Source organism: Egretta garzetta, unplaced genomic scaffold, assembly GCF_000687185.1.
Source record: "Egretta garzetta isolate BGI_Z169 unplaced genomic scaffold, ASM68718v1 scaffold163, whole genome shotgun sequence".
NCBI classification, from domain to species: Eukaryota; Metazoa; Chordata; class Aves; order Pelecaniformes; family Ardeidae; genus Egretta; species Egretta garzetta.
In genome coordinates this window covers 2,632,475-2,647,322 of record NW_009259308.1, presented here as the reverse complement: position 1 = coordinate 2,647,322, position 14,848 = coordinate 2,632,475, and the positions used below count along the sequence as shown (strand labels likewise).

Here is a 14,848-nt window from a genome sequence, read left to right as displayed (position 1 = left end):
TGAACTCCCCCGTCCCCTCTCCTGCCCCTCTCCCAGGGGACCTTGGGGTACCCGAGTGATAGCTCCACTTCCACCTACCAGCTGTTTCCCAGCCACCTCCATCCTTTTGGGCCGTAACTGCAGTTTGAACTACAGCATCTCTATTTTATAGCTGTAAGGTTCAACTCATTTTTTTGTCTGGAAAACAGTGGGGTGTTTGCATCTCTGCTGTCCCACGCCCCATCAGAGGTCACATTCATATCAAATAATTAGTTGCATCTGCTTGATGTCATCTGCTGCCTTCCTCAAGCTGATGAAAGGACGAGCGCTGTGGCTGCCAGCTCAGACCCTTTCCCTTCCTCCTCTCGCCCTCCTTCCTCTCCCACTGCTCCTGCCAGTGCAGTTTGGATGGTGTCTCACCTTCCCTCCCCGTCCCTCCTAGGAAGTGGCTGATGCTGGGGGGCCAGAACTGGAAGTGGACTAAATGGCATTGGATAGATATGCATATCAATAAGCCACGTAATTAACGGACCGAGGAGTCGGCATTAGTTAGCATAAACTCAGCAGTTTTGAGGATTTCCATTTGCAGTTGTAAGAACCAGATGCTTTTACTTTTAAATGAATTACTCCCATGTGCTGCTCGGCTTAGCTTATTGACTGAACACGGCATTTATTACTTGTCTGGGTTTTACCAAGTTACTCCTCAGGCTGGAACGGCATTTTAAGTTGTGTGCAGCCACCCTACGCATTTCTTCACCTTACTGCTTTGTGCCACTAGTTATAAAGGGAAGAGTGATTTCCTTTTTATTCCAGAGATTATGCCTATGCATCCAAAGAACATCATGCACCAGTGCCAGCCTCGAGGGGGACCTACCTTTGGTTTCTTATTTTAATACCTTCACCTTATTATAATGTATTAAGCCGTTATAATGATTTTTGTTATTTCAAATGTGAGTCTTGTTTGCTTTGTCAAGGATAAGGGAATTAATATTTTTAGACAGATTACTTCTGGGCTTCTTCCCTGTAGCTGTGTAATGTCTGAGATCTAATTTCTGTGTAACCCTATAACATAATGTAAATGAACAGTTGTGAATTTCAGAAACTGGGAGTCAGCACAGTGAAGCCATTCTCCTCTCTGCAGAAAATCCTTGTACAGTCTTAGCAGTCACACACTTTTATAATTTTAAGATGCTTTTACTAACTTTTCCCCCAAACTTCCAGTCCCTTCCCAGCTCACCTCAGCCTCCCTGACTCAGGGCACTCTTGGCTCAGGGTATGTGCAGCCACTTGACAGCTCCCATGTGGAGTTCAAGGCACCGCTTTTGAAAGATAAAGTGCTAAATGGTCTGAAACTTGCCCGTGAGACCTCTCGTTGCCTTTCCTTAGCCACAACAGGAGAGCGGAGGGATTCATCCTGCCTGGTCCCTGCCCTGGAAAGCAGCACAGCCTCCTGCCGGCTGCGGGTCTCGGGCTTTGGGCTCCTCGCCTTGCTCTTGGCCAGGGAAGAATACTGCAAAGCAAGCTTGTGCGCCGGCGCTTACGGGAAGTTAATGAACAGCGGCTCTTGTGAGCTCGGTAATTAGGCAGAATTAATCCTGCAAGCTCTCTGCCTTGAAGACCGCTAGTTTTAACTGGATGTAGTCTATGACTGCTTTTATGTTTAGTTTTAATGGCTATTTTATGATGAGATGGTCCCTGGAGTCTGGAAAGCGTGGGTTTGGATTTATATTAATCTAAGTAACAACAATACAGTTTACAGAACTAAAGTCTTCTTTCAGACACTGAACATACACTTGGGGTTTCAGATCTAATTCCCACTGTTTGTTTATTCAAAGATTCATCCAGATTCACAAAAAAAAAGGTCCCAATCCAGACTAACGGATGAATACGGGATTCCCTCTATTCTATTAGCAGAAAATATAGCAGGGTGTGCACTCCCAATGTATAAATTTAGATTCGTAGTAGATTTGCAAATTACCTGCAGGATAATGTACATGCTGCTCTGAACTGCCTATGGAAGCTGACTCTTCTCAGTTTTGCATTAAAACAACAAGTGGGCTGTCCAAGGCCCATTCTGCACTGGCTTTCCATCATCCAGAGGTAAAGGGAATAAGCTGGAGATAAAACCCAATGTGTATGTATTTTCCTCTTTCCTGCAAGTGGTGGAGGTTCAGAGATTCCCAGTACCTCCGTAGTCATATACGCCTAGCATATCTGTCAACAGCAGTTTAACCAAAAAGGGTGGACCATTAGACTTAACATAATATTTGGGCAGTAAGACACAATAGCACAGCGCATTTCTTGCCGATTATAGCAAGCCTCAGGTGATACACCAACTGAAACGGAAAAGAGGCAGCACAACTTTGCCATCCTGAAATGCTCTGCTTAATCTTCCTTGCTGCTGCCATGGCACTAAATGTGCTCATGAAGAAAGGAATCGGTCAATGTTATAAATAGAAAGGTGATTACCACGCTGGAAATGGCTAATTGAATCCAGAGTGCTAAAACCTGTGCTACAATACTTTCTGCATAAAATAGGTTTCTGCTGCAACTCCTCCCAAACGTGTACAATATAATACGCATCTTTGGAAATAGGATGCAGATGAATTTTGCCAACAGAAGAAAAACATTTACTGTTACATATAGTAAAGATCAATTATACTGTTTTAGAGAATGCTTTAGGGTATGGTCAAAGAACAATAGTTACGACTGCTCTGAAAACTCAGGGAGGAAGATGAGCAGCTAATGCTTCTAAAGGGGAGCAGCTGGCCAGTGAGAAAAGAGCTGACAGATGGCTTCCTATGAAAAATGGTCATTAATATTCTCATGTCAACTCCCAGGTTTAAGGGGATGTTAGAGCTCAGAAACCAGCACTTGGAAGCCAGGAAATTCCAGAAGCTAGGACATTCATACGGACAGTTGCTTAGAAGGGACAATATCCACTTATTTTTGCACCAATATGTAAACTTAATAGAAACAAGCTCTTAGATAACCTAAGAGCTGTAAAACAAGATTTCCTATTCAAAAAGAAAAAATATCTACCCATTTAATGAGTCGCTTTTTAAAACAAATATGACTCTGCAGAGATGCCTGTTATCGTTACACAGCACTAACCACCTGAAAGTGAAGCTGACTGTAAACAAAACCCAAGCACATGGTCGGTTTTTAGGGTTCTAGCAGAAATTGCTCCCCTGACTCCCTCTTGGATGCTGCGAAGTGCAGCAGCTCTACTCAAGTCTGTGGGTTATAAACCTGTGGTCTAGACCACAAATGGCACAACTGGGTGAAAATTCGTACACATTAAGGTTTGGTTGAAAGTCTCCTTCACGAATCAACCTTCCCACCCACAAAAGCCTCAGCGGGAAGCCTATGAAGATGAATTTAAAAAATATAAAAGATCCTTTTAGTAGACTTTTTCAGTGCCTTTCTGGTTATTATACTTAAAAGGCTATAATTACTAAAGCATGTTTAAACATTAGGCTCATTATTGGGATTATCACTATCCCAGCCCAGCCACGGGCAGCCTGGTAGCACCTCAGCTCTGAGCACAGAAACTACAACCACAAGGAAACCAAGAAACCCCCCAAAAGCCATGCAGAAGGGCTGCTGGCAGCCGGCACCTCCAAGCACCCACTGTTTAAAGCTGGGCATTAACGTCAGGTCAGCCTGCTGGACTTGTCATCACGGGGGACAAACCCAGCCTGGCGGTCTCCTCTCTCTTCCACCCAGGTCCCTGCGGGTGGACAGCATCCCCAGCAGCACAAGGGGGTTGGCAAGCACTGGCTACTTACTTCCTCTCTCCTTTGTACCACTCAAAGACTGGGGCAGGAACTCCTGCACCTTCGCACCGTATCAGTCCGTTCCCTCCAAGCATCACACCGCTGGATTTAAGTTCCTGAATTGTGGGGGCAACTGAAAAAAAAGAATTGTAAAATGGACATTTGCATCTAGATACGCAGATTGTTTAACGCCGCTTCTCTTCAGCACGCTTTACGTTACTCTCAGCCTGGCGCATGTTTTCCGGCTTGATTCACATTCAATCACGTTTTCTTCCAGCAGTGTAAAAATTATCCCACACAGCAGATTCTGATACAGATCTGTGTATCTGGTGTAAAAAACACAACTGAGACATGAAGAAATATCAATCCCATACTCAAAAAAAGCTGTTTTTCCAACTCAGTCACTCAACATAAAGTATAACTGTTTATAAGCGTTAATGCTGTACAAGATGTGTTTAAAACCTGAGAATCAGAAAAAAAGCACGTGAAGCCCCAACACCGGTGCTGGCTGAGAGGCTGTGGGGTGCTGCTGGGCTCAGCTGCAGGGACCCCTGTGCAGGGTCCAAAGGCAGGAGAACATGGCCAGCACCACTTATCTTCTGCATCATGTCTTCTGCAAATGCCCCATAAGCCACAAAGGCTCAAATGGCCTTTGAGATCTTGTTTTGCATATTAAAAGAACAAACTTACCTTCACAATTATGAACCAACTGTGAACAGCATATAACAGTATAACTTTTCCAATATTACAGAGGATATAGAGCTGTTTCAGTAAATACATTTGGTCTTTTTAAATAGTAAACACTGTAAATAGCAATAAACATTTTAAGCTTAGAACTACAGATACAAATAAAGATAAAAAGCGATTGTCAGTTTTTCTAGTTGCCAGTGAAAGGCAACTGTAAGCTGAGAATAAAACACAACAAATTCCTCAGGAAAGAGATTATCAAAGGAAAGTCTGAACAACTGCCTTCTCCCTGGAATTTCTTTTACATTTTCTGTTTTTAAACAATAATTTATGTGCATCATAAAAATGCTATAAAAACCAAAACACAGAACTTATAAATAAAAATCTGTTTATTTTTTCCCAAGCAGTGTTCCAGATGTTGCTTTAAGGTGTTTATGTACATATAAAATGCTGACTGCCTCTCGTCTGCTTCTTTCACCATCTCACCCATCGCTCAGCATGCCACGTTAAAGAGACCTTAACCTTTAATGGGAACCAGCCACACTAACGAAGTGTCAGATATATAAAAGAGCAGAGCCACAGCCAGGGGTCCTGCATAGGTGGGTCAGCTCCATTGCACATCCTTCTCCTTCACCAACACCATCAATGGCTGCTTTTCCAGATGTGTAGGACATCACTCAGGAATCCAACTGTCACAGCCCAGGGAAAGGAAACACTCCCTCTTAGCACTTACGCACAAGTCCTGATGTTTAACAAAACCACGTGAGGACATTTTGGGTGGGATTAAACAGAGAACTGGTTTTCTCTCACCCATTGCTCATGTCCTACCCTGGTCCAGCAGACAGATGAACTACAATTTCCCACAGCTGGCAAACACACCTTCTGCCTTTAACTTTGTCTTCCTAATGAGTACATTAAACCAATCTATAAATTCATTAATTTCAACCAGTAACATTAAAATTTCAAGAGGATAATAAACATATAACCAGTTTGCATGACTATTTCTCCATAATCTGCATAGGAAAAAAAAAAGATTTTTTATTTGTTACTCCATAAAAATAACAGGGACATATAAAGATTAGTTCTTCCTGAGAAATAAAGCAATTTGTGCAGCTAAGACTTTTAAAAAATAACTTCAAGTGAGACTGATCACATGAAGAGCTGTGAACCGGTTACATTTTGTCTCTGCTCCTACAGCACTGCGTGGCATCAGCAGCTGCTCAGAGCACCTCAAACTCATGGATCAGCTTGCGCTTCAGAAGCGTTCAAAAGAATAATGCTAAAATTGTGCAAGATAAACCATAGAAAAGCAAAACCTGTGCAAGATAAGCCATACAAAAGCATCACCTGGATGATGGGAGAAAATGGACGACTATTGCACAGGGTCAACTGAGGTTGTTTGACTATGACCAGGAGAAAGTCTACCTCTCACACATGGTTTCGACCTGCTCTGGGATGGAAGACTGCCTGCCAGTGTTTCTACTGCTTCCCTCAAGTTGTATGAGAGACACAAATGCTTCAACATAACCCCCAGGATATTTCTCCACCGTTAGTTCATGTGTGACTGTAGCTGGGAAGCACCACCCTGAGCAGGCAGGTCCTGGGGCTCCCAGCTGCAGGGCACAGAGCCTGGACCTCTGGCATTCAGAGAGATATCAGCTTGCTTGCCCATTTACCCGTGCCTGCCTGACATTGCAGTTCTGAATTGCTGGGGGTATCTGGTCCACCTGCCTGCCCAAAATGGGGCCAACCCGACCCAGGTGGTCCCAATGGAACCCTCTATCCTGAGGCTTCAAAGCTTCAGGGAGCTCCACACCCTGCCTGGATGGCAACACACCAGCACTTATCTGCATGGTTGCAGGTATGCACCTTGCTGCAGTTTTAAGCCATTACTCACTTTGTCTCCTTATTGAAGAGCAGGACTAAATATCTCTTTGAAGAAAACTTTTACCCAGTTAAAGACTTGTGTGCTCATTCTCTTGGTCCTCATTTATCTAAATAAATTCAGCCTAAAAATAACTCTGTTCTCTCCCTCATTTCAGATGTCACGTTTCCCAAAAACTGTGCTTGTTTTTTGTGGTGCCTCGAAGTCCTCCTGTTCACCCACACTTCGCCTGAGCGAGTATGCTTGACACAAGATGCAGCAGTACCAGGGAGATGCTGCCAAGTGGAACAAGGAGGTTGCTCCACATGGTCCGCACGTGATGTCATCCTGCCATTGCTGACTTAATTTGGTGTTTCTTCCCCTGTTGTCCCTTGGAATTTCCACGGCATAAGCCCAATTGCCCACCTTACATTTGTGCTGGTCCTCACCTGCATGTGGATGCCACCCCACACTTCTCCTTTGTTGATCACCTGTTATTTTTACCACATTCTCCAGTGTGTTGAGACAATCTCCAGTCCTGCCTGTGCCGTGGAGCAGTCCCCCAGTAGTGCCAGGACATCTGCCCTAGGGAGGGATGATTTGCTGTCCCTGGAATAAACTGAACATGGCAGGTGTAAGTAGATATAATCTATTTTGGGGGATACCAGAGAGAAATTCTGGAAGAGGAACTGAGATAACGCACTGGATCCATACATTGGGCAAGTTTTCATGAACTGAGAGTTGAACCATTGAAAGACATTGGGAAGATGTTCAGTGACTGTGGGGCTTGTCTTCCAGGTCCTGAGTGACACTGGGATGATCTATCATGACTGTGGGTTTTGTCCTACGCAAGAAAAGAGCTGTGACCACCCCACAGGTTCCACAGGGTCTGAAAGCCCTTAAATAGCAGGAAACAATACTTTATCCAGCCCTTTCTCCACATCATCATGCAGCAGCTCATTGAAAAGCTTTGTAGTAAGAAGCAAACATTTTTCTGCATTACACAAAAGGGAGCGGAAACATTTGGTTTTCTTCTAATTCAGAGTGGGTAGGATTATCAAAAAAATGAGTGTGAAATTCATGTACCACACTGTGTGCACACTACATGGACAGTATTTAATTCTCATGTGTAAAGCAGAGAGAGCAAATAAAAGACCAAAGGCTTGAGTCAGGTAGAAAGTTTTTTCTAAAAAGTACCACCTTCATACTTCTCAAGGTGGCCTGCCCACTTTTTTCTTACTGTTTTGGGGGGGATTTGTTTTTTGTTTGGTTGTTTGTTTTTTTAAATAAATGCAGAACATCACAGGCAATAATTTTAACATTAAGTGATCCATAAAAACGTACAGCTCACTAATGCTTTTTCAAACAGGAGCCCCAGGCACTGTGCTCCCAGTGCAGCTGGGAAGGGGATGGCAGCTGGATCCCAGCTACAAATCACGATTCTGGGCTTTGCTGTCTGATGAGGCAGAGTTTTGTTTGGAAAATACCAAAATACCAAAAAACTTCTGAAAAGGAAGTTTTCTAAGATCTCTGTTTCTGAAGGATTTCAGCTTCTGTTTGTTCAGAATCAAAATAAAAATCAATATTCTCTGCTCTAGGAAATCCCGGGTTAATACAGATATGAAAACACAAAGCGAAGACAGCTTAGAGTCACCGTTCTCTTCGTTTTTTTCATTGTCAGGTTATTTTCTTGGTTTTAGTACAAAGAGAAACTATGTGATGCAGGCATATTTCTCGTGCACTGATTAGTAATGTGCTGAGCCAAAAATCCATCAGACCCTACTGCTCCCATCGGTGTGGAAGACTGAATAACTCCAGATGAAATTACACACCTAAATACCTGCTGCTGTGAGTTGCCAAGGCTTTTTTTGGAAAGGAATGAGACAAACACATGGGAAGAGATTTTCGGGCCTCCACTTTTTTTTTTTTTTTTTAAAAAATGTTTTTCCATACAGTCAGCATTTTTGAGAAGACATTTGTGATTTGATCTCATCGCTGTCAGTCACACTGCAGCTGTCTGCATTCTTATGCTGCTGGGGCTGCACATGTTTTCTCTTATGCAAAAGATTTTGAGGTTATAACAGTCAGAAGGAATATTATATTGATATAAACACATATAATTTAGCAAGAGGAAAGCTCATGTATTATGTTAACAAATGTTCACAAGGTTCAGTTCAATTCTGCCATCACAGTTATGCAATACACGTTGGTTTTTTGGTGAACAATCTTCCCGACACCAGAGTTGCCCAGTACATCAGGGGTGTGCAAGATCAACCAAACCAGCCAGGAGAAGGGAGGGATGGAGGCTGACAACATCTCTGCTCCAGTCAGGGCTGGCAGGCAGGCATTTGGGAGAGACTATAATAAACATACAGAAAATAACATGATTTGTCCTCCCAGGTAGCACTGCATGAATCTAGAAAATTCCCAAAAGATGCATGGCGATGGTTCCCCCACCCTGTTCCTCCCCACTTGCAACGGGTCTCTGCATTTTGCAGCACTGATTATAACCTCTGCCTGATCACCTCCACCTCATTAGATCCTTGTGCAGCTCTTTACAGCCTGCTTTATTTTCTTTTGTATTGCCAATAAACTTGCCAACCTCTGCTGACAGCCTTTTATAGGGTGTTAGGAACAGCATAGGGGGGCTTCCAGCGCACTCCCTGCCCCACGCAGGGACTGGAGGGGGCGATCTCACCCTCTTAAATTATTGAGGGGGGTGCTTTAAATCCTGCTTAATCCCACCAGCAATTAGATGCCTTCCAAAACCCCTGGCAGGCTTCCTGCAAGGCCCTTAGTTCAACCCTGCCAGCCAAACCAGCATCGCCACCCCTAAATGTGGCAGGGGACCTCGTACATCACCCCCCCCCCCGCCCACTTGCAACGGGTCTCTGCATTTTGCAGCACTGATTATAACCTCTGCCTGATCACCTCCACCTCATTAGATCCTTGTGCAGCTCTTTACAGCCTGCTTTATTTTCTTTTGTATTGCCAATAAACTTGCCAACCTCTGCTGACAGCCTTTTATAGGGTGTTAGGAACAGCATAGGGGGGCTTCCAGCGCACTCCCTGCCCCACGCAGGGACTGGAGGGGGCGATCTCACCCTCTTAAATTATTGAGGGGGGTGCTTTAAATCCTGCTTAATCCCACCAGCAATTAGATGCCTTCCAAAACCCCTGGCAGGCTTCCTGCAAGGCCCTTAGTTCAACCCTGCCAGCCAAACCAGCATCGCCACCCCTAAATGTGGCAGGTAACCTCGTACATCACCCACCGCCCCGTCGGCGATGGGCAGCTGCTGTCGGGTTTTTACAGCTGCTTAGGGAATCAATAGAGAGGATAAATATTGGCCATCTAGGAAAATGTTTTTATTCAGGAGTTTAATAATGGTGACTTAAACTACTACAGAAAATCGTTTAGTATCATTAACAATGCAATCCTGCTCTATTCAGCTGATTGATCAAACAAATGCTAGCAAAAGTCCTGAGCGGGCAAGAGAAGGTAAGGAATAAATACAGATGGACACAAGCTTAAAGATCTGATGAAAAACTAAAGAGGTAAGAAGAAACAGCAGGTTTAATAAACATTTAAAATAAACTAGTTACAGCTGGAAAAACAGTGGAAAAATAAGAGAAATTTAGGTTAAAGATTCAACATAAAAGAATCTGAGGCTGAAGGGAGGCAAGGCTCCAGCAAACCTCCCCTCAAACTCCACAGCCTCCACAGCTGAAGGCTTTACCAGGTTTTCCCCTCCACAGGTTACATGGGAAGAGATTTCAGTTGAGTTGCAGAGAAACAGATGTGCTTTTGAGTGCGTGCGGAGCGCTTCATTATAAATAATAATAAATATACAAGTGAGCAAGAAAATAACAATTTGTCTCAAAGGTATAGAGCATCAGTAGAGAATGAAACTCTCTACCTGGAAGAGCCTACAGGAGGAAGGAAGGGGGTGACAGCCTCAGGGAACTCCCAAGGGGGAGAATAGAAAAGTTAGTGGTCTGACAGAAGATACTGCAGTAAATTGTAACAGTGATGTTAACAAGAAAACCTTGTGTAAGACTAATAATTTTAAATGTATTTGTCATTTTTATATCTCCTAAATAATGGTTATATAAAATAATAAAGAAAAAAGGATTATTATATTATCTGTCAGCAGTACTGGGCTTTTGTCACGCATATTTGTAGGTTTACTCTCCCTGTGGTGGATCCTTGTTCAATCCTCTCCCACAGTTCATCCCTGCAGAGCAGAGCACTTAAAATAAATGCTTCATTTCAGCCTTGAAAATAAATTACTGGAACTTACTTAATATCAATTTCTCAAATAAGTGTAAGTGCTTTGCTGGGAAAGGCTTTTTCGAGGGGGTGTTCAGAGACTCAGCTTAACTGGGGTTTTACTAACGCCCTTTTGCATTTGTCCCTTCACGAAATGGAGGGACTTAGGAGGTAAGGCTGTTCTTGACCCCAAATGCATATTTATTATCCCCACAGAATACATGTTTATGTATCCCCACCTGAGAGATTTGACATGAGAAGCATGTGAGCGAGGAAGACCGGACCCGACATGAACCAGGAGGCGGTGTAAGATGCCACGGCTGCTTGCTGTGGGTTTGGTGTCATTTCATGCTAGCGATGCAAGCTTTACCCAGCAAAGCGCAATGTGCCTCTGCGCCACCTAGCACCATCATGAGTTCAGATTATATCAGCTGTTGCTAAAACAGCCTGAGAAAAGTACAACCGCCCACTTTCTGTCTTATTTGGGAGTAACAGAAAAAAGCACCACGCAGGACAGGAGCACAACACAGTGTCGGCAAGAACACCGATGTGGTGGTTAAGTTATTCCTGTCCCACAATCAAATGTGACATGAGTTTGTTAGGCAATTTGCTCAGTTCAGCTTGTGAGCCTTGGGGGGACCCGTTAGAGATTTCAGGAGAGATGAGCACTACATCAAGTGCGTACGCACACTCTGATGTGTGCACACTCACTTTAGTTTTAGTGAAACAATTGAAGATCCAATAAATACACCTATTAGAGTCTCATGTGATGATGCCGAGTACTCATTGCACTCCATCTCTCTCCTAGTGTGTTAATGAGAAAGACGTGAAAACTATCATCTTTGTCTCCCACTCTTGTGCTAAAAGAGCTCTATAATTATTTTCTGCTCTGTTTCTGCTCATCTGGTATCGCCAACATGTTCGCATGAGTCAGGCGTTTGTGCTGGGAAACCAAATTTTGCAACTTCTGTTCCATCCAGAAATGATGCATGGTACTGCCGAATCTGGTTTCCTACCCAAATATTTTCATTTTGATTTTAAATGTCTAAAAGAGCAGTTAAAACAATGCATGCAATACACTGGCATTCAGGCAGGCACAGAAAGCATGCAAAAAAAAAAAAAAAAAAAGACTCCAGCTAGAACAGGTTTCATCTTTTAACATTTTAATGAGCTTCGGGACTTTTATGCATATTAGTTATGTTGCCCTAATTACTCATTATAATTCTAATGTGCATTTTATATTTAATTACAATGCTTATAAAGATTTGGTATGGGCAGTAAATTATTATAACTAGCATGTGCATAATGATTATGAGCTGAATTTATTAACTTTTACACTAGCATTCAGGGCTGGCAACTTCCAATTTCACCTTTATGATTAACCATATTGTCTGATTAAACTAACATTTTTGTGGCATTAATTGTAAATGTCAAAAAAGTCTTTTATTTTCCCAGTTTTCATCAGATTTTTAATTTGGCATCCTAACATAGTCTTTTGTTAGCGAAATTGCTCTCCAGCGTGTTAAGATAAAGACTTTCAGGTAAGAGAACAGGTTTTCTGAGATCTGTTTTCTGCCTCAGAAAAACAGATACAAGCAATATTCAAATATGTTAATTTTTATATATATATACACGCACACACACACACCACCAATAAGTAACAAAGCTTTATAAGTGAAAAGATATTACTTGTACTTTATCTAATTAAGATGGTCTTCCAATAGCCTAGTTTATTTAATTTTTCTAACTTATTCAGAGCTGCAACCCCACCTATTCCCAAATTAATGGATTGGTTTAATAAATGTCTCCTCCTATCAGAAACTTCTCCAGTGTGGCAACATTTGAGACACACGCTTTTTACAGACACTGGGCTAAACAACTAATAAGCTTATTTTTTCCCCTCTCGATGACTTATCAAACCCCACTGAAGTCAGTGGGCTCTTGATGTGTATGTATACATAAATTTTACATGCAGGCATACAAGGTCTCCAGTAAGAATTCAACTCCTGCTTCTCTAGATGTAACCCAAAGTCTCTTGTTTGTTCTCCCTTTCCTAAATACAGGATTTAACTTTACAAACCAGTATACTTTAAATGTTGATTAATTAAACAGTTGTATAAATACCTTGCACTAGCTGTCAGAAAACGAGTGGATTCTCAAGACTTCCCTGCACAAAATTTGGCATCTTGCAGGCTGCATCAGAATTTCCCGAAACATGCATCTCTCTCAGATACGCCTAATGGATTGCATTATAACAGACCATCAAAATCACTGGCTGCTGTGCAATTTATGTTTTTGAGTATAAAGCCTCCCAGCGCTAAGTTGAGAGGAAAGCTTAAAATTCGCAAGTAATTGTTATGTAGGAGAAAAAATCCCAGCAACACAAAATAATACTTAATAAATAACAGGCCAGCAGACAGGAATTCTTAACAATGTGTTTTGTAAGTATTTGAGTGGCAAGAAAGAGGAGGAAGAAACTTAACAAAACCTCCCAAAACCAGCATAGCAAACAAAGACCTCTAGGGAGCTACAGAAGAAAATGCACGTTAGCACGCAGGTGGAAGGACTGCTTTGTTTTCCTGTCCATCAGATTTTATCTTACCGCTTCATCTATTTAATCCTTCTATTTTCCAACAAAGCATTTTTCTAATCGTATTCCCTTTAAGGTAGCTCTGTAGATGTATTTTTATCCCTCAGTAAATGAGTTGCTCTGGCGTGGGAGCACAAACCCCTCTTCCCGAGCAGCTTGCGCTGCAGGTGACAGCATCAGCAGGGTGGGCAGCTCCAGGCACGGAGTTGCATCCCCTCCACACCCCTGGGTTAGGCAACCTGGGTTCCCCACGGTTACTATACAATATTTTGGCATGTGCATTGACAGTGATGCATCAAACCCCCTTTGGCCACAGACCTGGTTGGAAACAGCCCCTGCACTATCAGTGGGGCAATGGCTCAGGCAGGGGGAAGCTCCCCTGCTCTCTTTAGCCCCTGCCACCCAGCCCAGCTGGTGTGACTCTCCATCTTTTTGCAAAAAGCTATGTCCCATTTGATAGCACAAGTCCTGCCACTGTATAGGAATTCACAATATGAACAAACCCCTCAGGTCTGTGTGCTCCCCACAGTCGGGGACCTTGTAACGTACATCAGAGCAGCTGGGGGAGGACAGCCAGGTCAGGAGCACCTCCTACCTGCATTTGTCCAACAGCATCACGCTCACCCTTTCCACAGGCATAATTGAAACCATGGTGAACAAACATGAAACAAATCCTGCATTTGCATACAAGACTTGTTGCTAATGTAGAAGGAACAGATGCACAAAACATAAATAGGGATATTTGGCATTGTTTGATACGGTGGAGTTGGTTTTAATCTGTCATTGGCCAGTGCAGCTTGATTCAAATTTAACTGAAGTCAAAGTCATTATATTGACTTCAGTGGGCTTTGAATGAGGCCTGAAAAGATCTGCAATAAAAGAAAATTTCAGGGTTTTCAAAACAAAACAAGTAAAAAAATCCACAACTTGAAAGAGCACTAGTATAACAGAGACAGCTCTTGTCATGTAATCCCTCTTTTTATATGCTGTTGCTCCTACTGCTCTAATTTGAGGGAAAAGTTGTCATTGGTACTTTCTCATCAGCAAAGAATGGCTAAGCATCTGCAACCACCTGATTCGAAAGAACAAACTCTCATGTTTCATGGCATAAAGTATGGTATTGACAGGACCCACCAGAACCGCTGATGGTCTTTTTTGAAATATATGAAGGGGATCTATTAGAAAAGGGTCTAAAACTTTCAGTGTAGTGTGCAGGGAGATTGAGAGGCGCAACTTCTGAGTCCTGACACTGCACCCGCCATAGAGGGTGACAAAGTGTGTTTGCTGGGTTGTAAGCGGTGCCTGGGCACTGTGGCAGTGACAGGCAGTGGCTGCTGAGGAGGGCACGGGGGTTTGTAATGGGGTGCAGGTCTCCTGCTGGATGAGACGTGACAGAGCCTGAGCAAAGCATTGCTGAGTCTCAGGAGTGTACAACAGAGCACGACATCCCACATGAGTCAGCTGCGAGTGCTGGCCAGGGGATGACAAGGTGAAGGGCATCTCTCTGAAACTGCAGAGGGCATCTCCCCCAGGAGATCTTGGGAACAGCTGGGCTTACCTTTCCTATATGGCATGCACACTGGTCTAATCTTCATTCCCCTTTTGCATTTACTCTATTAAGTTATGTTGCTCCGCGTATTGCGAGGGACTACACAGCCCCATGCAGGCAGCAAGGAAAG

General features: G+C 43.1%; 1 protein-coding gene across 1 annotated transcript in view; it reads right to left on the bottom strand.

The window, feature by feature from the left end:
- Positions 1 to 14,848, bottom strand: part of NEGR1 (neuronal growth regulator 1) — a 161,305-nt gene that overhangs the window by 60,163 nt on the left and 86,294 nt on the right. Inside the window, exon 5 of the mRNA XM_009636145.2 lies at positions 3,771 to 3,891. Coding sequence (XP_009634440.1) covers positions 3,771 to 3,891 — 121 coding nt within the window. The remainder of the gene's footprint in view (positions 1 to 3,770; positions 3,892 to 14,848) is intronic.